The 25,000-nt window shown below is 42.6% G+C and overlaps 1 protein-coding gene across 3 annotated transcripts in view; it reads right to left on the bottom strand.

The window, feature by feature from the left end:
- LOC129696308 (peroxidasin homolog) overlaps positions 1–25,000 on the bottom strand; it is a 481,759-nt gene that overhangs the window by 47,249 nt on the left and 409,510 nt on the right. For all 3 annotated transcript variants that reach the window (XM_055634092.1, XM_055634091.1, XM_055634090.1), the window contains one exon: positions 13,255–13,389. In XM_055634092.1, coding sequence (XP_055490067.1) covers positions 13,255–13,389 — 135 coding nt within the window. The remainder of the gene's footprint in view (positions 1–13,254; positions 13,390–25,000) is intronic.

The raw sequence follows: 25,000 nt of genomic DNA, 5'->3' as shown, positions 1-25,000 counted from the left end.
GTGGTCCATCCCTGCTGTTGAGGTATAGCGGTCCTGGTGGAGTGAGACTCAATGTCAATGTACCCTCCTGTATATGCCAGACCCATATAACCATCTGAAGAAGGTTCGTAGTGATTCCCTTCTAACAAGATTTTATGTAACTAATAATATTGCTGTCAGTCTATAAAGCTCTTAGGAACCTTGACATACTGGTGTAAATGCGTGATCACATGCAACCCAAGGTCCATGGGATATGTAACATCTAGTTTGGTCTTGTGTCCCTGTCTAGTCTGCTTGATTTATCATAAACACAAAACATGTTGTTATAGCCCGCAGATATGATCATCCTATCCAGTGTAGCCCCCCCCCCCCCCCCATCAGCGCAAAGTACTCAGTGTCATGGCGTAATCGATAGTCCCGTGAGTATTGAGCCATGGGCAGGGATGTTGCTGGTGCCCTTCGGGTGAAGTGTTGTAGTACAATGTAAACTCCCATATCTCTGCCATTCCCTAAACCTGGGAGTGGTTTTAAGCTGACGATACCTTCTCTTCAACCTGGATACAGAGGGTGAGACCGGACCGAGTGGTTTATGTACTCATCAGCCAAATGATTAGGAGGTAGTTAAGGCACAGTAATGGAATAGTAACTTAATGTTATAATCCCATAAAACTGAATTTTAATGTATCAGTCATCCGTGCCGAATTAAAGTTAAGGAAGCATAAACAATGCTTCCCATCTCCTATGCAGATTGCTGCTATTTGGTGCTATCCCTGCCATCTGTAGTGAGCACTCTTAACGCTCAGTTATCCTGCTTCGGGGGGGGCGGGGTATATGAAGCCGCTGGTTTAACTGCCCCCCCCACACGGCACCCCAGTAAAATTACTACCGTCCGCTCCTCGCAAAAAATAATAAAACCGGCAGTCTGCACGGCCGCTGCTGGGTTCTCAGGTCGCCACCCTGCTATTTGTGCTATCCCTGCCATGTGTAGTGAGCACTCTTAACGCTCCGGAGCGGCTGTCCCGGTGTCCCCGGCACCAATATGAAGCTGCTGGCACATCTGCCAGCGGCTCGAAGGTGATTCCACCGCCGTCTGCTCCCCATTTCCCGTGGTCTCCGGAGCGGCTGTCCAGGTGTCCCCGGCACCAATATGAAGCCGCTGGCTCCACAACCAGAGGCTCGAGGGCGAATCCTCCGCCGTCCGCTCCCTGTTTCCCGCGGTCTCCCGAGTGGTTTCTCCACCAATAGGAAGCCGCTGGTTTTACTGCCAGCGGCTCAAAGGTGAATTTACCACCGCTCGATACCCGACATTCCGCGGTTCCGACCGCCTAGGTCTGTGGGCGGGATTCCCCGTGACCGGGATTCCCTGAAGTCCGAGACTGGGGTTTCCCCTCCGTCTCGTCTTATCCCTGGACTTTTAGCAGGACCTCTAAGTAGAGGTTCCTGCAAGAAGATTTTAAAACTTGAAAGTATTTTTAAAAACTTACCTCAGGTCTGTTGCTGGCAGGAGAATCACGTTCACCCTGCCAGTCGTCACGCAATGCGATAGACGATATGCCACGCATGCGTATTGGACGGGGTCTTCACGTAGTCACTCACGTGACTCCGAAGTAAAATAAAAGTTTATATTCACAAGCTAAACAAACTTAGCCTTAAAATTATTTATTAAAAAAAATTAAAAACAAAAGGGAAAGCTGACGAACCATAGGTAAAAATGAAAAGGGGTTTAGTGGGTTAAAATGAACATCACAAAGAAGCATATTAAATATATGTTCGGAATGGCAGGCTGCAAATTCAGCATATATACGTGAAAATATATATTTCAGTTCAACAATACCAAGAAAACTGTCAGAAAAGATCAAAGCACAAATGAACACTACTTGGTTAGAACCTAAGATCTGAAATCACACAAATTATTCACAATTATTCATAGGCTCCAACTAATACTGCAAGGAAAATACTGCAGAAGCAGAAATCACAAATACAAAATGGTGGCAAGTCAGCAGGAAATTACATTGAGATGAAAACACTGCTTCAGGCATGAGTCTTCATCTGATATTTCCAACATATTCTGGTTTGTTTCATGCAACAATAAATTAATTTACAGAAAATTGGAATTGCCTGCTCAGTTTTGTTTCCTTGATACACTGATTAAATGGGGCGGATTACAGCGCCCATAATGTTTGGGACAAAGACCCATCATTTATTTATTTGCCTCTGTACTCCACAATTTGAGATTTGTAATAGAAAAAAAAATCACGTGTAGCTAAAGTGCACATTGTCAGATTTTAATAAAGGCCATTTTTATACATTTTGATTTCACCATGTATGAATTACAGCCGTAAAAATGTTTATACACAGTCCCCTCATTTCAGGGCACCATATTGTTTGGGACACATGGCTTCACAGGTGTTTGTAATTGCTCAGTGTGTATAAATGCCTCCTCAATGCAGGTATAAGAGAGCTCTCAGCACCTAGTCTTCCCTCCACTTTTTTTTTAATCATCTTTGGAAACATTCATTGCTGTTTCTCAACATGAGGACCAAAGCTGTGCCAATGAAAGTCAAATAAGCCATTATGAGACTGAGAAACAAGAATAAAACTATTAGAGACATCAGTCAAACCTTAGGCTTCCCAAAATCAACAGTTTGGAACATCATTAAGAAGAAAGAGAGCACTGATGAGCTTACTAATTGCAAAGGGACTTGCAGGCCAAGGAAGACCTCCACAGCTGATGACAGACAAATTCTCTCTATAACAAAGAAAAATCCCCAAACACCTGTCCGACAGATCAGAAACACTCTTCAGGAGTCAGGTGTGGATTTGTCAATGACCACTGTCCGCAGAAGACTTCATGAACAGAAATACAGAGGCTACACTGCAAGACGCAAACCACTGGTTAGTCACAAAAATAGGATGGCCAGGTTACAGTTTGCCAAGAAGTACTTAAAAGAGCAACCACAGTTCTGGAAAAAGGTCTTGTAGATAGATGAGACGAAGATTAACTTATATCAGAGTGATGGCAAGAGCAAAGTATGGAGGAGGCAAAGGTCTGCCCAAGATTCAAAGCATACCACCTCACCTGTGAAACACGGTGGTGGTGGTGTTATGGCCTGGGCATGTATGGCTGCTGATGGTACTGGCTCACTTATCTTCATTGATGATACAACTGCTGTATGTAGCATAATGAATTCTGATGTGTATAAACACATCCTATCTGCTCAAGTTCAAACAAATGCCTCAAAACTCATTGGCCGGCAGTTCATTCTACAGCATGACGATGATCCCAAACATACTGCTAAAGCAACAAAGGCATTATTCAAAGCTAAAAAATGGTCAATTCTTGAGTGGCCAAGTCCATCAGCTGATCTGAACCCAATTGAGCATACCTTTTATGTGCTGAAGAAAAAACTGAAGGGGACTAGCCCCCAAAGCAAGCATAAGCTAAAGATGGCTGCAATACAGGCCTGTCAGAGCATTATCAGAGAAGACACCCAGCAATGGATGATGTCCATGAATCACAGACTTCAAGCAGTCAAGGATATGCAACAGTATGCTAAACATGACTACTTTCATTTACATGAAATTGCTGTGTTCCAAACATTATGGTGCCCTGAAATGGGAGGACTATGTATAAACACTGCTGTAATTTCTGCATGGTGAAACTAAAATGTATAAAAATGGCCTTTATTAAAATCTGACAATGTACACTTTAACCACATGTGTTTTTTTTTTTTCTATTACAAATCTAAAATTGTGGTGTACAGAGGCAAATAAATAAACGATGGGTCTTTGTCTCATGCGTTATGGAGGGCACTATACATTTGCAACTCTTCCTGGAGGACTGCGTACAATTCTGGTCACCCCATTACAGGAAAGATGTGAAGGCTTTAGAGAGATTGAGAGAATGTTTGCCATAATGCTGCCTGGATCAGAGGATTTCAGCCACAGAAAGAGGTTGGGTAGGCTTTGGATTTTTCTGGGACATTGGAGGTTGTGGGGAGACTTGAAAGAAGTATATAAATTTATGAGAGGCATCGATAGGGCAGACAGAGAGAATCTTTTTCCCAAGTTGGATCTTGCTATGATTTCTGCATCGTAGATCTCTAAGTAATGCTGTTTTGGGTGACCATGAATCATGTTCTGGGATCATCCATCATCCCCAATTCCAACTTTGTCATTGCTAGCCCCTCCAAAGAAATTTAGTCCTTTCAGTTTCAAAATCAGAAGTGAACCCACCACTCCCAACCAGACAAACCATTTCCCACTCATTATTCAGCACATGCAGCCAACAATTCACTTCCAATAAGGACTGGAGTAGTTTCACCCAGAAACTCCTGAGGAGACTAGACACACACGAATGCACAAAAATAGGGACAGGAATAGACCATCAGGCTCCTGACATCCGCCCGACTTTCAATTTGATCATGATTGGTTCATGCTGGTACTTCTGTAATAGTTCCTGATATGATATTAGATTGAATGTGTGCAACATTTAAATAAGGTCATATGGAATAGGAGTAGAATTTGGCCATTTGGCCCATTAAGTCTACTCCACCATTCAATCATGGCTGATCTACCTCTCCCTCCTAACCCCATTCTCCTGCCTTCTCCCCATAACCTCTGACACCTGTAGTAATCAAGAATCTATCAATCACTGCCTTAAAAATATCCACCGACGGCCTCCACAACCTTCTGTGGCAAATAATTCCACAGATTACAGAAATTTATCCTGCTCTCTAGTCCTAGACTTTCCCTCTAGTGGTAACATCCTCTCCACATACATTATATCCAAGCCTTTCACCATTCTGTGTGCTGATTTTAAGTAATCAGGTTTGTTTCCAAGCATTGGCCAAGCTTATAATATATACTAGACTAAGTGGGACCCGTTGGGTCCCAGCATCACATGGGAGGGCTGGTCGCCAACGCAATATTCCACCTCTCCACCAATTCCAATATTGCTTGGCAGTGGGGGGGGCTGTCTGTTGCGCTAGTATGGGTGTTGCGGGATGAAGGTACTGGTTTCCAGAGGGCTAGTATAGGCATTGTGGGCCGAATGGATTCTTGGGCATGCAGCCAACTGTTGCAACGATTTTGCAACGATTTAAAAAGCCAAGGCGAGGAAAACAATTGGGTGGCAGCCACACCTGACAACCAAAATTCATTTTGTGAACACAAACTTTTAAAAAAGGCGAGGCAATCTATTGGGCTGCAGCCACTTTAGAGCTGCATCGAAGGGACTCACCGCGGAGTAGACGTGCGTTCAGTGTTATTCGCAGCTTAGAGAGCCGTGACCCTCTCGCTTCCTGGCTCTACAGAGAATGACTGAGGCATGACATTTGCGGGTTTTACAGGCCCTCCCCCTGCCGCCAGCGGGGGCAGCAGAGAGAATGGGGATTTTTTTTTAAACATTAATATATCTCTGATTTTTCATTGATGGGTAAAATCCTCTGATCCAGGAAGGCGGAGTGGGTCTCTGAGCGAAGTGTCCAAAAATGACGGCCGTAGGTGGCGGCGTTCTCTCGGAAATCGCACCACAGTGGGCCAAAGCGGTCAAGATCAGACTTTTAGTAATATAGATTTGGAAAAGATTTGTTTTAAATATTTATTCACAAATGTATTCAATAAAAATTAGCATGGATCAAGCCCAAAATATAAAGCTGACTTGAATTTAGCTAGCCCAAACAAGCCAAGAGAAAATAAAGCATAATGAATAATTTCATGAAAGAGTTCATTATATTTTATTAAAAATAATAAAAATGTAATCCAGATTGAGGGGGAGACAATAATGCACAATAGATTGAAGCTGGACCATGCGAGGGAAAGACACTGCAGAAAGATGCGATGCAAGAAGACAGTATGGTGAGATTAGGAGTCAGGAATGCCCATGTTAATTCTAATATACTGGGACATGGGAGGGTGGTGAATGTTTGCAATTATACAGCTATAGACTTGGCAGATTGCACACCATCATCCAATTATAATTGAAAGCAACAGTATTTGAACACAATTATGAAGCTTGAGTGATTGAGATGACAGTCTTTTCCACTCAAAACTAATTTAGATGCCCGCCTTTGAAGTGTTTTCCCCTTGAGACCCATTAACTGCAGATGGGCTTCATTCTCCAAAGCCACACTGGTTAAATGATGCCATGAGGACATTTGTCGTCATTAGTATATCTGGGATTTAGTTCTGGTTATATTATAGTAAATATTGGAACTTAATCATCCTGGTGAAACCAAAAATAAGTATTGGTGAGCAGGAAAATTGTATAATAACAGTTAGCAGCATAGTTGCTTATATTTGCAACGACTTTGCTGTTTGATGGTAGTAAATTCATTGGGTGAGAATTATCGAGTTTAGATCTGTTCTATCTCTTGCAGAAAAGACTATCAGGCTACTTTCCAAATTGTCGAGTATCTGCCAATGTGGTAGCTGTACTGAAGTAACTTGTTTGAAGGAGAAAATAGTACAGCACAACAGTTGGTATGTTTTACAGTCCTATTGGTTTGCTGTCTCCTGTGCTCTCAACTATTTTTTTCAATATGATGTAACATTAATAATATTGGATGAACCGTATAGTATAACCATATAACAATTACAGCACGGAAACAGGCCATGTCGGCCCTACAAGTCCGTGCCGAACAACTTTTTTTCCCTTAGTCCCACCTGCCTGCACTCATACCATAACCCTCCATTCCCTTCTCATCCATATGCCTATCCAATTTATTTTTAAATGATACCAACGAACCTGCCTCCATCACTTCCACTGGAAGCTCATTCCACACCGCAACCACTCTCTGAGTAAAGAAGTTCCCCCCTCATATTACCCCTAAACTTCTGTCCCTTAATTCTTAAGTCATGTCCTCTTGTTTGAATCTTCCCTATTTTCAAAGGGAAAAGCTTGTCCACATCAACTCTGTCTATCCCTCTCATCATTTTAAAGACCTCTATCAAGTCCCCCCTTAACCTTCTGCGCTCCAGAGAATAAAGACCTAACTTATTCAACCTATCTCTGTAACTTAGTTGTTGAAACCCAGACAACATTCTAGTAAATCTCCTCTGTACTCTCTCTATTTTGTTGACATCCTTCCTATAATTGGGCGACCAAAATTGTACACCACACTCCAGAATTGGCCTCACCAATGCTTTGTACAATTTTAACATTACATCCCAACTTCTATACTCAATGCTCTGATTTATAAAGGCCAGCACACCAAAAGCTTTCTTTACCACCCTATCTACATGAGATTCCTCTTTCAGGGAACTGTACACAGTTATTCCCAGATCCCTCTGTTCACCTGCATTCTTCAATTCCCTACCATTTACCATGTACGTCCTATTTTGATTTGTCCTGCCAAGGTGTAGCACCTCACATTTATCAGCATTAAACTCCATCTGCCATCTTTCAGCCCATTGTTCCAAATGGCCTAAATCACTCTGTAGACTTTGGAAATCCTCTTCATTATCCACAACACCCCCTATCTTGGTATCATCTGCATACTTACTAATCCAATTTACCACACCTTCATCCAGATCATTGATGTACATAACAAACAACAAAGGACCCAACACAGATCCCTGAGGCACCCCACTAGTCACCTGCCTCCAACCCGATAAACAGCCATCCACCATTACCCTCTGGCTTCTCCCATTCAGCCACTGTTGAATCCATCTTGCTATTCCTGCATTTATACCCAACAGTTGAACCTTCTTAACCAACCTTCCATGAGGAACCTTGTCAAAGGCCTTACTAAAGTCCATATAGACAACATCTACTGCTTTACCCTCGTCAATTTCCCTAGTAACCTCTTCAAACAATTCAAGAAGATTAGTCAAACATGACCTTCCAGGCACAAATCCATGTTGACTGTTCCTAATCAGACCCTGTTTATCCAGATGCTTATATATATTATCTCTAAGTATCTTTTCCATTAATTTGCCCACCACTGAAGTCAAACTATCAGGTCTATAATTGCTAGGTTTACTCTTAGAACCCTTTTTAGACAATGGAACAACATGCGCAGTACGCCAATCCTCGGGGTCTATTCCCGTTTCTAATGACATTTGAAATATTTCTGTCATAGCCCCGGCTATTTCTACACTAACTTCCCTCAATGTCCTAGGGAATATCATGTCAGGACCTGGAGACTTGTCCACTTTTATATTTTTCAAAAGTGTCAGTACTTCTTTTACTTTGAACCTCATAGTATCCATAGCTGCTCTACTAGTTTCCCTTACCTCACATAATTCAATATCCTTCTCCTTGGTGAATACCGAAGAAAAAAAAATTGTTCAATACCTCCCCCATCTCTTTTGGCTCTGCAGATAGCTATCCACTCTGTCTCTCCAATGGACCAATTTTATCCCTCGTTATCCTTTTGCTATTAATATAGCTGTAGAAACCCTTTGGATTTACTTTCACCTTACTTGCCAAAGCAACCTCATATCTTCTTTTAGCTTTTCTAATTTCTTTCTTAAGATTCTTTTTACATTCCTTATACTCCTCAAGCACCTCATTTACTTCATGCTGCCTATAATTATTGTAGATCTCCCTCTTTTTCCGAACAAGATGTCCAATTTCCCTTGAAAACCAGGGCTCTTTCCAATTTTTACTGTTTCCTTTCAACCGAACAGGAACATAAAGATTCTGTATTCTTAAAATTTCCCATTTAAATGTCCTCCATTTCTCTTCTACATCTTTCCCATAAAACAAAATGTCCCAGTTCACTCCTTTTAAATCATCTCGCATCGCATCAAAGTTAGCCTTTCTCCAATCAAAAATTTCAACCCTAGGTCCAGTTCTGACCCTCTCCATAATTATATTGAAACTAATGGTATTGTGATCACTGGACCCGAAGTGCTCCCCAACGCATACCTCCGCCACCTGTCCCATCTCATTTCCTAACAGGAGGTCCAGCACTGCCCCTCCTCTAGTAGATACCTCTATGTATTGCTCAAAAAAACTATCCTGCACACATTTTACAAACTCCAAACCATCCAGCCCATTTACAGAATGTGTTTCCCAGTCTATGTGTGGAAAGTTGAAATCTCCCACAATCACTACCTTGTGCTTACTACTAATATCTGCTATCTCCTTACATATTTGCTCTTCCAATTCTCGTTCCCCATTTGGCGGTCTATAATACACCCCTATAAGTGTTGCTACACCTTTCCCTCTTCTCAGTTCCACCCAAATAGCCTTCCTAGACGAGCCCTCCAATCTATCCTGCCAAAGCACTGCTGTAATATCTTCCCTGACTAGCAATGCAACACCTCCACCTCTTGCCCCTCCAATTCTATCACACCTGAAGCAACGAAATCCTGGAATATTTAGTTTCAAATCACAGCCCTCCTGCAACCATGTTTCACTGATCACCACAACATCATACTTCCAGGTGTCCTTCCAGACTCTCTCATCCACCTTTCTTACAATGCTCCTAGCATTAAAATATGCACATGTAAGAAACATGTGCATAAGTCTCTTATTCTCTGTTTATTTCCTTTTTTTTCTTTCTCCTCTTGTGTCCGAGTGCTTCCCTTTTCTGCTTCCTGCCTCCCATTCCGTCTACTAGGTTTCTCTATTTGAGTCCCTCGCCCCAACCATTCTAGTTTAAAGTCTCCCCAGTAGCCTTTGCAAATTTCTCCGCCGGGATATTGGTCCCCCTCGGGTTCAAGTGCAACCCATGAAGTGCACCCATGAAGATGGGCTTTTGTGATGATGGGAACTTAAGGAAGAAGCCAAAATGGATAATCCATTTTTCACTTCTTGCTGCAAATGCCTGAGTTGACTGAGTATTCTGTTGCTGGGCCCTGACATTGTTGAGCATATGGATATTCTTGAACCATTGTCCTTCCATTAGCTGCTTAGTAGTTCACCACCATTACTGATCAATTATTGCACGTCTTCAGATCTGATCAATTGGTTATAGGAACTGCATATTTCTATCTATAGCATGGTGTTTTAGCTCAAAAGTACACCAGCTTTTATTTTATTTACTGGGGTGAAAGTAACATTCTGCAGAATACACAAGTATGCTCTGCAATTTAGAGGAATGAGATTTAAAGTAAGTAAGATTTGAAAGGTTTTGAGAGGATAGATGTTGAGGGGTTGACTGAAGAGTCCAGAAGTACAGATAACTTGAAAAAAAAAAAAAGGTCTTGTACCTGGTGTGTAGGAATTTCTGCACCCATTGTGAACCATTGGGCCTTTCTATCCCTAGGTGCTTTGGATGCTCAATGGTTAACTACATTCAAGGCAAAAACTACCATAGTTTTGTAATTTAGATGTTTCAAAGAAAATGGGGATTAATGGAAAGGCTGTGCTGAGTAAAAGCATCATCCAAGATATTTTGGAGAGGCAGAACAGAATTGAGAGCTCATGTGATTTCTTCAATTTCTTATGATGTCGTGGTCACAAGAATTATAAATGTTATCGGTATTTGACCAAATTAGTTATCAATGAGTTTGCTAGACTTGATGTCGAGTCAAGAAGGTTTTAAAGTAGCTATTGAAAGACGAGGAGATAAAATCTACAATTCATTATGTGTTTATTGCACAACATCAAATAAAATAAAAATGTAGGTTCCAAAGTTCAGTTGCAATGGCTTCAGTTTTAACTGAACATCAGAGTTTGGGTACAACAAGCATCTACATCATTATTACTACATTGTTTTGCACAAGAGATTGAGGATAAGTAATCTGTATGGAGTGTCTGTGTATATGCAAAGTCACTCTCTTGCTATTGTTTCCCAATAATTAGTTAGTTTGAGGCTTTTTTGCCTTTCCTTTCAAATAGCTCCGAGGATATTGCTGGTACCTCCACCCAGATCACCTCCTCCAAACTTACAAACAATTAAGCATGATTTTTACATATATCGCCATGGGGAGAGAATTCATTTATCGGAGGTGCAAGGGGACTTGGTAGTGCTGGTGCAGGATTCCCAAAAAGTTAATTTGCAAGTCGGATTGATAGTAAGGAAGGCAAATGCAATGTTGATTTATTTCGAGAGGACAAGAATACATGAACAGGGATGTAACGCTGAGGCTATATAAATGCTGGACAAACCGCATTTGTAGTATTGTGAGCAATCTTGGGCCCCATATCTGAGGAAGGATATTCTGGCTGTGGAGAGAGTCCAGAGGAGGTCTACGAGAATGATCCCAGGAATGAGTCCATTAACATATAATGAGCATTTGACGGCACTGCACCTCTATGTTGGGGGCGTGGCTGCGGGGAGATGGCAGCCCTGCCAGCAGTCTGTTCTTTTTTAGTTTGTTAGAAGCTTTGTTTTAATGTTCTTCGCGAGGTTCAATCGTCCGGCACAGGGGAGCTGACATCTCCCCCGATGCGAGAGCGGATCACCTCAACGTGGAGGGTCTGAATGCGCCGGCTACGGGAGTCAAGATCGTCCCATCAACGGAGGCTCGAGGCCCACAACTGAGGAAGAGCTGGGGGTAGGACTTGATCTTTATTTCGCCTTCCATCACAGTGAGGAGTGTGCAGGATGTGGTGGATGTTCATGTTAAAATGTGTTTTTGATTGTTCCGTTTCCAAGATGGCTGCCGGAAGTGAGTGAACACTGGCGTGACTAGCTGCCGCTGCTCTCTCTTCAAATTGTGCATTGTTGTCTGTTCCTACTACTTCGTTTCTGTTTCATTTTGTTTATATGTTTGTAATTTGCTTGCTTTAATCTGTAAGGTGTCCTTGAGAGTCCTGAAAGGCGCCCATAAATAAAATACATCATTATTATTATTATTATTATTATTATTATTCGCTGGAGTTTAGAGGGATGCTGGGAAAAATCACTTAAATTTACTGAATGGTGAAATGCCTGCATAGAATGGATGTGGAGAGGATGTTTCCAACAGTGGGAGAGTCTAGGACCAGAGGTCACAGCCTCAAAATTAAAGGACGTTCTTTTATGAAGGAGATAAGGAGGAATATCTTTATTCAGAGGGTGGTGAATCTGTGGAATTAATAGCCACTGAAGACTGTGGAGGCCAAGTCAATGGATATTCTTAAGGCAGAGATAGATTCTTGATGAGTATGAGTGTCAGGGGTTTTGGGAAGAAGGCAGGAAAACGTGGTTAAGAAGGAAAGATAAATCAGCCATGATTGAATGGTGGAGTAGACTTGATGGACCGAATGTGGAGTAGACTTGATGGCCTGAACAAAGGGTCTGTATCCTTGCTGTACGACTCTATATCCTTGATGCCTTTACAACCACTAATGATCCACTTTTAACCTCACAGCCTCTCCCTTCTGAATTGTTATCTTCAGATCTAGCCAAACTGCATTTTCTTTGATCTCATAGGTATGGAAAATTCAACTATGAATTTGCCCCAAATAACATTTTGCCTTCTCTTCAATAAAAATGTGACGCTTGTCATACACCATCACAATATAAACAGATAGACAATAAGCATGGCTTGAGAAAAACACAAAGTGCTGGATTATCTCAGCAGATCAGGCAGCATCTGTTGAGGGAATGGATAGGCATGCCAGGACCCTTCTTCAGACTGATGTATGGGGGCAAGGCGGGCGGAGAGAAAGTTGGAAAAGAGGTGGTGGTGGGACAAAGTCTGATGAGTGATAGGTGGATACAGGTCAGAGGTGTTTCACACTCATAGCTGATGCAATGGACACAAGTTAAACTGGAGACTCAGTTCCATCTGAACCTTTTGTCATCTATTTTCTACTTTAACCTTTACTACAAATAGTCAGCAGATCAGGCATCTGTGAAGAGTGAAGCGTACTTAACATTTTAGATTGATGTTTTCATCAGAACAAAATATTTGACCTGATTATTTTAAGAGGTTTTTGGATAACCACATTGAAGGGATGTGGAATATGTGCGGGCAGATGAGCTTAGTTTATCTTTCCATTGTGTTCAGCATAGACATAGAGAGCCCAAGAACCAGTTCCCTTGCTGTGTTCTTTCATGTTTATGATCCTGATAAGAATCACAGAATATAAGAATATTTAAATGGGCTGAAAACATTTTGTGAGATGTTCTGACCCACATGTTAACTAATATTAATTCATACACATACAAGAAATGGAAACAATATTTTCCCCCATGAATATAGCTCTTTGTGACTCAACAAAAGAAACAACTATAAATAAATTTATATTTAATCTGATCTATAATAAGCAATGCCAGAGAAGCACTTCAACTCTATGGTTAGTATTTGAAGTGTATACAATACAATAATTTTATGGCTTTCTTTAACTGCCACATCTTGTTTTTTACATTCATTTTAACAGTGTCCTACCTGTCACCATTCCTCAGTCTTTTGAACTGAGTTACTAACAAGCACATGAGTGCGGGTCCAACTCTTGTACCAGGAATTATATCTTCAACCATCAGTGCAGGCCAAAGATCAATATTCAGTGGAGTACGGTACAACCTGAAATAATAAAACATATTTTGATATTGAACTGCGCAATGCATAACTGCTGGCATATTTCACACGATACTTGAGCGGAGAAAGAAAATCAAGATTAAACCAGTCAATAACTCATGCCTACTTCACCTCCAGTCTTTGTGCCACTTTGCTGTACTGACCCCACATTCATCAACTCCCTTGATATCCAAAAATATATCAATTTCTAACTCGAACTTTCACTGGCCTCTTAATAAATAATTCTAATGTTTCATGACAATGTAATGTTTTTTTTCTCATTGCATTTCTGAATGGCCAACCCTTATTTTAAGATTGTGATCCTTGGGTCAAGGCGTGCTAGCAAATGGAAAATTATTTTGATATTTGCCCAGTAAGAATTTTGCAAGGTCACCTATGATTTTTATTTTCTAAGTTCTTGAGACCATAAGCTTAGTCTGCACAGTTTCTCCTCTTTGGAAAATCATCTACTCAATATATTATAGTTTCTGGTCAAAGATCCAGCAATTCCGGATATGTCCTGCCTTTTTTAGAGAAATCACGTCATGGTTCACGAGGTTACACATGCATGGGCAAAAATAAACTTAGCTTTGGTTTAGTTTAGTTTAGAGATACAGCTCGGAAATACGCCCCTCGGCCCACCGAGTTCGCACCAACCAGCGATCCCCGCACTCTAACACTATCCTACACACACCGGGGACAATTTACATTAATACTAAGCCAATTAACCTATTAAGCCAATTAACATTTCAATTGTGAATCTTTGGAATAAACCGAAGATCTCGGTGAAAACCCACGCAAGGTATGGGGAGAACATACAAACTCCATCCAGACAAGCACCTATAGTCAGGATCAAACCAGGGTCTCTGGCGTTGTTAGGCAGTAGCTCTGCCGCTGCGTCAACATGCATTTAAGGTTAAAACTTGGCAGAAAGGATGAGTTGTTTTATTACTTAGTAATTCTGCGTCAGCACAGCAGTGCAGCGGAAGAGTTGTTGTCTTACAGTGCCAGAGACCCGGTTCAATCCTGACTATTTTATGGTGCTGTCTGTATGGAGTGTGTACATTCTACCTATGACCACGTGGGTTTTCCCCGAGCACTCCGACTTCCTTGCACATTCCAAAGACATGCAGATTTGTAGTGTTTAAGAAGGAACTGCAGATGTTAGAAAATCGAAGGTAGACAAAATTGCTGGAGAAACTCAGCGGGTGCAGTGGCATCTATGGAGCGAAGGAAATAGGCAACGTTTCGGGCTGAAACCCCTTTTCAGAATGAAGAAGGGTTTTGGCCCGAAACGTTGCCTATTTCCTCCGCTCCATAGATGCTGCTGCACCCGCTGAGTTTCTCCAGCACTTTTGTCTATGCAGATTTGCAGGTTAATTGGATTCTGTAAATTGTTCCTCGTGTGGAGTATAGAACTAGAGTATGGGAATCGGTGGTCGGCATCGACTCAGTGGGCTGAAGAGTCTGTTTCCACCCTGTATCTCTAAACAAAACAAAATCATGTATCATGTAAATATACTTGAAAAAATCAGAAATTATTGAAGTATTTCACTCTATCAGCACACTATCTGGGATACACTCTCTGGGTACAAATAATTAGCGTTTCAAAAAAACCCAGAGAAAAACAATATATTATCTTTGTTTGCTTTATTCTTACAGGCTATTGTTTGCTTTATTCTTACAGGCCTGCTCAATATGACCATATATACATGGAGAGCCATTGATCATACGGTAGTATTCTTAATCAGGTATTACACCCAACAATATATAAGCATTAGTATTACATATACAGGCCATACAATCGCCCTGAATACTCATTCTTTTCCCTATCGAAAAATGATGGATTCAATTGTAACAATAATTTGGAAAATATTGATAATATGTTAAAATGTAAGCAACTTTTTATTCCAAAGCTACCAAATTAAACAGTTACCAAAATATAACCATGTCCTTTCCTTCCCCTGAATCCCATTCCGACTTGGATTTTGAGTTAACAATACACCAATGAAAGCAGTATGATATCAGGATTCATATAAATGCAACACATATTTCCATTTGTTCATAAATGTTAGAAACATTTTGGTCCATTAAATTGGAAGCCTGGAGCTCTGATTAAAGTAGACAGCTCACACATACTAAGTAATTGCCTATTAGTAAACACTATATTTCATAAATTATTTATTAATAAGGTTGTTTTTTGGAGATCCTTGTGTAGGTGAGGAGACATTTGGTGAAACGCCCCTCCAGTGAACAGAATTGGAGATACTTCTGCACAAGAACAATGAAGAAACGTTTTTATTTCAATGTTCTCAGCAGAAACTAATGCAAAGCTGTTTTAGTTATCATTTTTGTTTTTTGTCTCTCAAACAGCAACATCTTACTCACAAGAAAAATGAAAAACCAAATGTTTTAACAAAAAAAAACATTTATAATGAATCCTTTAGTTTCCTTCTGGAATTGTTTCAAGCTCCCAGAAGGGTTTGTGCTGATACATTATTGGGAGAATCTCCACAGTGCAAACTTTGTATTGAAGTCTCTAGGGAACAGCAGGCGCAGCTGTAGTGGTAACTACCTCAAGCTGAGGATATAATGACATTTACAAGAATAATAGTCCCAACCTATGCTTTTGAAATAAGTTATGGGCTGTTCATAGGAACATTAATAAGGTATGAAAAGATGCAAAGGATCTTTGTAGTGTTACTGCAAAAGATATGTCATTGCGATATTTGATCTCTGGATATTTGATTCCAAAAATAAAATGCACATTGAGCAGTTATGTTTATGGTTATGTTTTGTCCAATAGATTTTTCTTGTTTACCATGATTACCTTATTCTGATATGGTCTGTTCTTAATCAATCAAAATAAACAATGGAATTAAATATTGGAGGAATGATCATTATAAAGTGAACTTGGAGGAATTGGAGTGGAGGAGGTAATTCATTAATTGAAGGGAGGGTGAAGATTATGTGGGGTTAGGGGGGGAGGAAGGAGATTGTGTAGAATAGAATATTTTGCAGATTTCTCTGAATTAGAGAAAAAAACTATTTCTAATGCAGGAGGCATTTGCAAAGTAGACAGGTCAATTGTTTTTTTCTCTAATTCAGAGAAATCTGCAAAATATTTTATTCCATTAATGAAAATGGACAAAAGGTTAGTTCACTATCCATCAGTTGCTGTCAAACACTAGTTTAGTTTACAGATACAGAGCAGAAACGGGCCCTTTGTCCCACAGACTCCGCACCACCCAGCAATCCCTGCACATTAACACCATCCTACACATACTAGGGGCAATTTACACTAATACCAAGCCAATTAACCTACAAACCTGTACGTGTTTAGAGTTTAGAGTGTGTGAGGAAACTGAAGATCTCAGATAAAACCCACGCGGTCACGGGGAGAACATGCAAACTCCATGCACACAGCACCCATAGTCAGGATCAAACCTGGGTTGCTGGCGTAGTGAGGTAGCAACTCTGCCGCTGCGTCACCGTACCACCAGGTAACTTAAAAATAAAAAAGATTCATGATGCCGTACAACAGGGCTGCCAACTCTCACGCATTGAGCGTGAGAATCACGCATTTCACCAAATTCTCACGCTCTGTTCTCACGTTTTTTCACACAGAGAGTGGTGAATCTCTGGAACTCTCTGCCACAGAGGGTAGTTGAGGCCAGTTCATTGGCTATATTTAAGAGGGAGTTAGATGTGGCCCTTGTGGCCAAGGGGATCAGAGGTTATGGAGAAAAGGCAGGTACGGGATACTGAGTTGGATGATCAGCCATGATCATATTAAATGGCGGTGCAGGCTCGAAGGGCCGAATGGCCTACTCCTGCACCTAATTTCTATGTTTCTATGTTTCTATGATCAACGAAAATTTCAATACTCATATCAACTGCATGGGCCGCGGGTGTTGGAGAGCCGGGGCTGAGGGAGGGATGGAAGTAGAAGCAACGGGAAGCCGGGGCTGGCGAGTGTTTGCTGGGCTAGCGAGTGTTTGCCGGACTGGCGAGTCGCTCGCTGCAGCTACGGCCATGGAGCAGCCTCAGTGCAAGAGTCCTGGGCCATCTGAGGCATCGGAACCGTTGTGCTGCTGCCGTAACAGTCTCTGTGCCGAATTCGCCCAGGTGACAGGCATGGATCAGGCTGCGGCTTGGTGCATCCTGGAGGACAACCAGTGGCTGCTGGAAGTAAGTACCAAGCACTGGGCAGAAACGGTGGAAAATAGTGGCCTTCAAATGGGGGTGGTTGGAGAAAGCATCCTGCTTGCCTGCTAGATTTTAACTTACTGTAACTGCAGAAAAAATGTTCCCAATGTTGGGGGAGTTCAGAACCAGGGGGTCACAGTTTAAGAATAAAGGGTAGGCCAGATAGGACTGAGATGAGGACAAACTTTCTTCATGCAGAGTTGTGAATCTGTGGAATTCTCTGCCACAGGCAGTGGAGACCAATTCACTGGATGTTTTCAAGAGAGAGTTACATTTAGCTCTTGGGGCTAACAAAATCAAGGGATATGGGGAAAAAACAGGAAAGAGGTACTGATTTTAGATGCAGCCATGATCATATTGAATAGCAGTGCTGGCTCGAAGGCCAAATGGTCTATTCCTGCACCTATTTTCTATTTTTCTAAGCTTGAGTATATGGCAATAAAACTCGACCACTTGATTTTGAAGCATTCATGCACGGTGGAGGTATAATGTAGTCATAGAGTGATACAGTGTGAAAACAGGCCCTTCGTCGCAACTTGCCCACACCCGCCAACGTGTCCCAGCTACACAACCTGCTTTTGGTCCATATCCCTAAAAACCTGTCCTATCCATGTATCATTCTATCTGTTTCTTAAATGTTGGGATAGTCCCTGCCTCAACGACCTCCTCTGGCAGCTTGTTCCATACACCCACAACCCTTGGTGTGGAAAAAGTTACCACTTAAAAAGTTACCTCTTAAAAATCCTTTAAACAAAAAACATTGAAATCATGCCTCCACAATGCACTAAAACATGATTTTAATACATCAAATTTCGAAATGTCCACACCCTCCCCCCACTCGTTTTCTCCACTCCCTCGCCAGGTACTCCCAAGGCCAGTGATCAGTGATCACTCAGCCTCCCCACTTTCAAAAACGCTCTGTTGCCCCTAGTTCAGACAGAAAGCACTGCCAGGTGTGAGCAGGGAACTGAGGCCAGTTGTCTGTGATGTCTTGATCCCGATGCTCAGTGCTTCGTGTTTCGGAGTTGGCTAATGTTATAACCATATAACAATTACAGCACGGAAACAGGCCATCTCGGCCCTACAAGTCCGTGCCGAACAACTTTTTTTTAGTCCCACCTGCCTGCACTCATATCATAACCCTCCATTCCCTTCTCATCCATATGCCTATCCAATTTATTTTTAAATGATACCAATGAACCTGCCTCCACCACTTCCACTGGAAGCTCATTCCACACCGCTACCACTCTCCGAGTAAAGAAGTTCCCCCTCATATTACCCCTAAACATCTGTCCCTTAATTCTGAAGTCATGTCAAACCAGATTGTAATATTTCCGGACAAGATGCTTTCCACAGCCACTGAGTAGAAGCACTGGAGGATCCTCGGAGACACTCTGAATTTCCTCAATTGCCTGAGGTAGGAAAGGCTCTGCCTTGCCTTACTCACGAGTGCTGCAGCGTGTGATGTCCATGTCATATCCTAAGAGATGTGGACTCCCAGGTATTTCACCCTATCCACAGTATCCCTGTTTATCCTCAATGGTGTGTATGTCGCGGATGATGTGCCCTCCTAAAGTCCACGATCAGCTCCATAGATTTCATCTGACATATTCCTGATTTTTGTATTGGAATCAGAGGCATGGATATCCTTGACACCTTGAGATGTGCACAGAACCATGTTGGCACCCTTCTATGGGTTTGCTGGCTCGTCATCAGCATGTTCCAAATCAAAAATTATACTGCGCCCTCTGCCTCATAATTAAGTAGCATATGAAAACAAAGGAATTACGTTGAATCTTTCTGAGTGACTGATTAGTCCTCTGTTACATTAGTGTGTCCATCTGAGGGCTTTACTCTTTCAGACAGCTGACTGGTGGAGCTGATTTACTGTAACACAACCAGGTTCCAACTCTGGAGAAGCTGTTTTCTGTGTCAAAGTAGAGAAATCATATTCCATCAATCAAAGGTTCAAAGGCCTGCTTATTGTCATGTGTACCAATTAAGGATAGTGAAACTCGAATTACCATTCAGCCATACTAAAAAAAAACAAGACACACAACTACATAAAAGTTAACATAAACATCCACCACCGTGGTTCCCCCACATTCCTCACTATGATGGAAGGCAATAAAGTCTAATCTTCCTCCTCTTATTCTCCTGCGGTCGGGGCAGTTGAACCATCCACAGTCAGGAAGATCAAAGTTGCCGCAGCTGGCGATTAAAGCCCCCGTGTCGGGACAAACAAAGCTCCCGTGTCGGGGCGGTCGAAGCTCCTGCGGCTTGGAGCTCCCGAATTCGGCCTCTAACCAGGGAACCCGAGCTCCACAATGTTAAAGTTTGCAGCCTGCAAACAAGTTGGAGCTCCCAAAGTCCATGTTAATAAATACAAGAGTCTCCTTACCTGATGCCAAAATAATTTAATTAATGCTGTTGGTACAACTCACATGGATATGAAGAACAAAATAGGTAACTCTAACATTGAAAACAGAAAAATAGGTGCAGCCATTCAATATGATCATGGCCGATCATCTAAATGGCAGAGCTGACGGCCTCCAACCTGCGACTGATGCCGAGGCTAACATGTCCCAGCTACACTAGTCCCACCTGCCTGTGCTTGGTCCAGATCCCTCCAAACCTGTCCTATCCATGTACCTGTCTTACTGTTTCTTAAATGTTTGGATAGTCCTCGCCTCAACTACCCCCTCTGGCAGCTTGTTCCATACACCTACCATGCTTTGTGTGAAAAGGTTACCCCTCAGATTCCTATTAAATCTTTTCCTCTTTACCTTGAACCTCTCTTCTCTAGTCCTCGATTCCACTAAAGATTCATGCATCTACCCGATCTATTCCTCTCGTGATTTTATACACCTCAGATTACCCCTCATCCTCCTGCATTCCAAGGAATAGAGAAGATCACCCCTCATCCTCCTGCACTCCAAGGAATAGAGACCCAGCCTACTCAATCTCTCCCTACAGCTCAGACTAATCCTGGCAACATCCTCGTAAATGTTGGATAAAAAGATGCACAAATATGTGCCTTCATTAGTAGTCACTGGTTATATAAGCAGGAAGGTTCTGGTATAGCTTTGCAAAATATTGGTTTAGTCGTACCCAGAGGACGTCTGCATTTCTGATCTGCAAAATAGTTTAATTGCTTGAGTACTACTTCTGGAATGTGTTTGTCTGTTGTAATTCAACACACCCACAGATGTGACCATATGAAGGTTATCCCAATGGGATTCACCAGGTTTTTGCCTGTGATGGTGATTTTCAGCAATGTGGAGAGATGGGATAGGAGGGGTTTATATTCCTTCAAATAGAGGCGGCTCAGTGAAGGGGGGCACTGAAAGTGGTTTACAAAATTCGGAAGGGCCTAGACAGCGTAAATAGTTGAATTGTTTCCCCAATACAAAGATACTGGAAAGTAAAGGACATAGGTTTAACCTAAGGGGTAAGAGATTAAAGGACAAAAATAACTTGCTCGCATTGAGGATAGAGAGTATTTTGAATACACTGCCTAAGTGGGTGATAAAAAATGTTTCTCTCTTAATATCAGACAACTGAACCACCCCATGAACAACTAGAGAGCAGTCCTGAATTATTACCTATCTCATTGGAAACCCTCAGACTAGCTCTATTTTTGATCAGACTTTACTGGCTTTATCTTGCACTAAACATTATTCCCTTTATCATGTATCTGTACACTATGGATGGCTCAATTGTAATGATGTATTGTCTTTCTGCTGCCTGGTTAGCACGCAATAAAAGCTTTCCACTGTACCTCGGTACACGTGACAATAATCTAAACTCTAACTCAATCTAGATATGCATTTTAATGGCCAAGGAATGGAAAACTATGGACCAAGTGCTGATAAACGGGATTTGTGTAGGATAATTGATGGATGGCATACATGACTTATGTTGGACCAAAGGGCTTGAATCTTCGATGATTCAATATGTCAGCTTGTATCTGAATTCTATGACTCTTAAGAATCGAGAACAGTGAGTTTCTGCTAAAAAAAAACCACATGAAATCCGAATGAGCAGCAATATAAACTTGTTTGAGAGCCAAATGTCATTCTTTCACCAGTCATGATAAAATCTGGCCCGCTACCAACTTTTTGGTTGCTCGCATGAAGTGGTGTCACATGAGCTAACCAGAGAAGAGTGTACTGTGACAAACTTAATGATCTATCTCTTCCCCTTTCAATCATTTCAGGCACTCATAGCAAAAGGCAGCCAACTGAAATGCCAAATTCCAGTTAGTTGACTCCACAACATATGCTGGATAATGCCTGATATGAGCCAGATGTACAAAACAATGGGGATGTGAGGATGGAAGCTCTAATCAAATACTAGATGGCATAATGTTAAGGTGTGAGAGGCAAAATTAAAGAGATGTGCGGGGAAAGTTTTTTTAAAATACAGAGAGTTGTGGGTGCTTGAATCCCACTGCCAGGGATGTGGTGGAGGCAGAAGGCAGAGTGGCATTTAAGATGCTTTTAGCAAGGCAAAGGGATATGCAGCGAATGGAAGGATATGGATTACGTGCAGGCAGATGAGGTTAGTTTAACCTGATGTGGTCAATATGATCATTGTGAACCAAAGAGCCTGTTCCTGATCTGCATTGTTCCATGTAAACATCAGGAGTGTAGATGATTAAATTGACACAAAGTGCTGGAGTAACTCTTGGGAACATGGATAGGTGATGCTTCGGGTCAAGACCTGAAACATCACCTATTTATGTTCTCCAGAGATGCTGGCTGTACTAATGTCACAGCACAGTGGTGCAGCAATAGGTTGCTGCCTTACAGCGCCAGAGACTCAGAGTCGATCTTGACTATGGTTGCTGTCTGTATGTGCTCCCTGTAACTATGTGGGATTCCTCCGGGTGTTACAGTTTCCTCCCACACTCCAAAGGTGTACAGGATTGTAGGTTAATTGGCTTTGGTAAAAATTGTAAATTGTCCCTAGTGTGTAGGATAGTGCCAGTGTACAGGGTGATCGCTGGTCGGTGTGGACTTGGTGGGTCGAAGGACCTGTTTCCACACTGTATCTCTAAAGTCTAAATTAAAGTTCACTTCTTTGTTCATTGATCCTTATGGATGAGAAGATTTCCGTGCAGATAGACATCAAATTACATATAATGGGCTGCATTTTCCTTTGCCTCTGGGTGTGATTGTGGCAAAAACTGTGGGGCAGGAATGCATATCAGGAAAGAGTCTGTGCTTCCCCTTATCTAACACTGATATATTGCAGTGATCTAGTGATCTCCTGTTACAATAACAATGGTGGACTCCGTAAAGCAGTCCTTGGCTTGCTCTGTGATTGGACATGAGCAGTAACATGTGGCATATTTCAGTCCTTACTGAACAGCCGTTGCTTTATGCTTAGTTTCCCACCCAGGCTAACGCAGCAGATTTGTTTGGATGGATAAGACTTCTTGCAGAGACCGGACTACAACATTACAGTTTGCTCTGTTCTTTGTCTGTGGCGCAATCTCCCAATTATGCTGCACCCCAAGGGAGATGGTGCAAATTCTCTAGTCTGTGGGAATAACTAATTTTACTTCGGAGTCACGTGAGTGACTACGTGAACTACGCTCAGTGCGCAGGCACGGCATTAACGCCAGCAGTGCAACAGCGGCGGCAGCTGGAGTCAGGCTCTCCAGCTGCAGTTTAAAACACGGACCGTCAGGTGAGTATGTTCAACAGGAGAAAAAATTCACGGAAGGAGAGTTGACTGCGACAAAATGAGTTCACGTCAAAAACGACTCTCAAAGAAAACTGCCCCCTTCCCGACTCCACCAGAGGAGGGTTCAATATCAGGGCGGCAACCACAGGCGGCAGGACCGCTCTTCGAGCGCTCCTCTATCCCCGAGGCCGAGCCAAGCCCAGTGCCGCTAATACCTGAACAGCGGACAGGGAGGAAAGCCACCAGAAAAACAAGCCGGCCGGTCATTTCCGATTCGTCGGAAGGGGAAATGTCTCCACCAAAAAGGAGAAGAGACAGCCGCCTGAGCTGTATTCAACAGCTCCTGGAGCTAATACTCCACCGAGATACGCAGCAAGAGCGTTCTCACGGAGGTAGGTCAGTTGCCTCCTCTACAGTGTCTTGTGCACTGCCCTCTGCTCCCTCAATATTAGAGGCTAGCACAGGTGACCAGGGCTGGGCTGGTCTGGAACAGGGGCTGGCGGACGAGTGCGGGAGTATGCAAGGGGAGCAGGAGCACGAAGAGCTGCTGGGTGTCGTGGACCGCTATGCGGCAACCCCACGCGCAGGAAGATCGCTGGAACCAAAGATGGCAGCCAGCATAAACCACCTCTCCAACAAAGCCTTACAGGAGAAAGTCCTTTTGGAAGCCTTGGAGGAATACACAGCACCAGATAACTGTGAGGCACTCAAGGTAAAGAGTGTGAATAATCAAATTTGGAGGCAGCTGGGGCAACAGATTCGGAACCAGGAATTAAAACTGCAGCGGATCCTAAGGCTCCTGACGTCGGCCATCACGGCCTTTGCTCGTTCCACGGAACACATAGATATGGATACCTGCCAACAGGATGTGTTAGCACTGATGTGCAACACACAATTCAAGATTAACAATCTCCGGCGGGACAACATAAGACCTGCCCTCAATCCCAAATTTGCGGGGTTATGCAAAACCCCTACAGCAGAAACAGACGCACTGCTGTTTGGGAAAGACCTCAACAAGAGATTGAAGGATATGGAAGAGGCAGCTAAACCTTTCGGCCTCATGAGGGCAGGCCCGGGAACGAGCAGGACAACGCATCCGACACCCAGCCGGCAGCACCCCTCGGCATCCACCAGTTGACGTCCACAACCAGGGACTGGTGAAAGCTCGGGGACTGCTTATTGCTACCCCCAAAGGTCTTTTTTAGATCAGGGCCCAGAGCGGACCCCATGGAAAATGCGCCGCCCCCTGACAGCGCAAGCATATCAGGCAAACAGAGCCTACAAGAAAAAGCAGAGAAAACGACAATAACCATGGAGGTAGGTGGGTCTGGTTCCTGCCAGCATATAGAGAACAAGGGTGCTCTACTAACAGGGGGGCGATTACACTTGTTCAAAAAAGCATGGGGTGCTGTCACAAATAACAAGTATATACTCAACAGTATTAGTGGATACACAATTGAATTTAAATCAGAGATGTTGCCGCCAGTTCAACATGGGCCCCAAAAGGTATTTTCTCCCTCCGAGAAAGAAAAGCGGGAAGGACAAGCTGAACTGGAGAGGCTTATTGCAAAGGGGGTCATCGAAAAGACCAAACATGAACCTTTGGAATTTGTATCGAATATATTCACTAAAACTAAAAAAGATGGTGGATGTCGCATCATCATTGACTTAACATCACTAAATACATTTGTTGAGTATATACATTTCAAGATGG

This window comes from Leucoraja erinacea, chromosome 4 (genome assembly GCF_028641065.1).
Source record: "Leucoraja erinacea ecotype New England chromosome 4, Leri_hhj_1, whole genome shotgun sequence".
In the NCBI taxonomy this organism is placed as follows: Eukaryota; Metazoa; Chordata; class Chondrichthyes; order Rajiformes; family Rajidae; genus Leucoraja; species Leucoraja erinaceus.
This window is presented reverse-complemented; position numbering and strand designations above follow the sequence as displayed.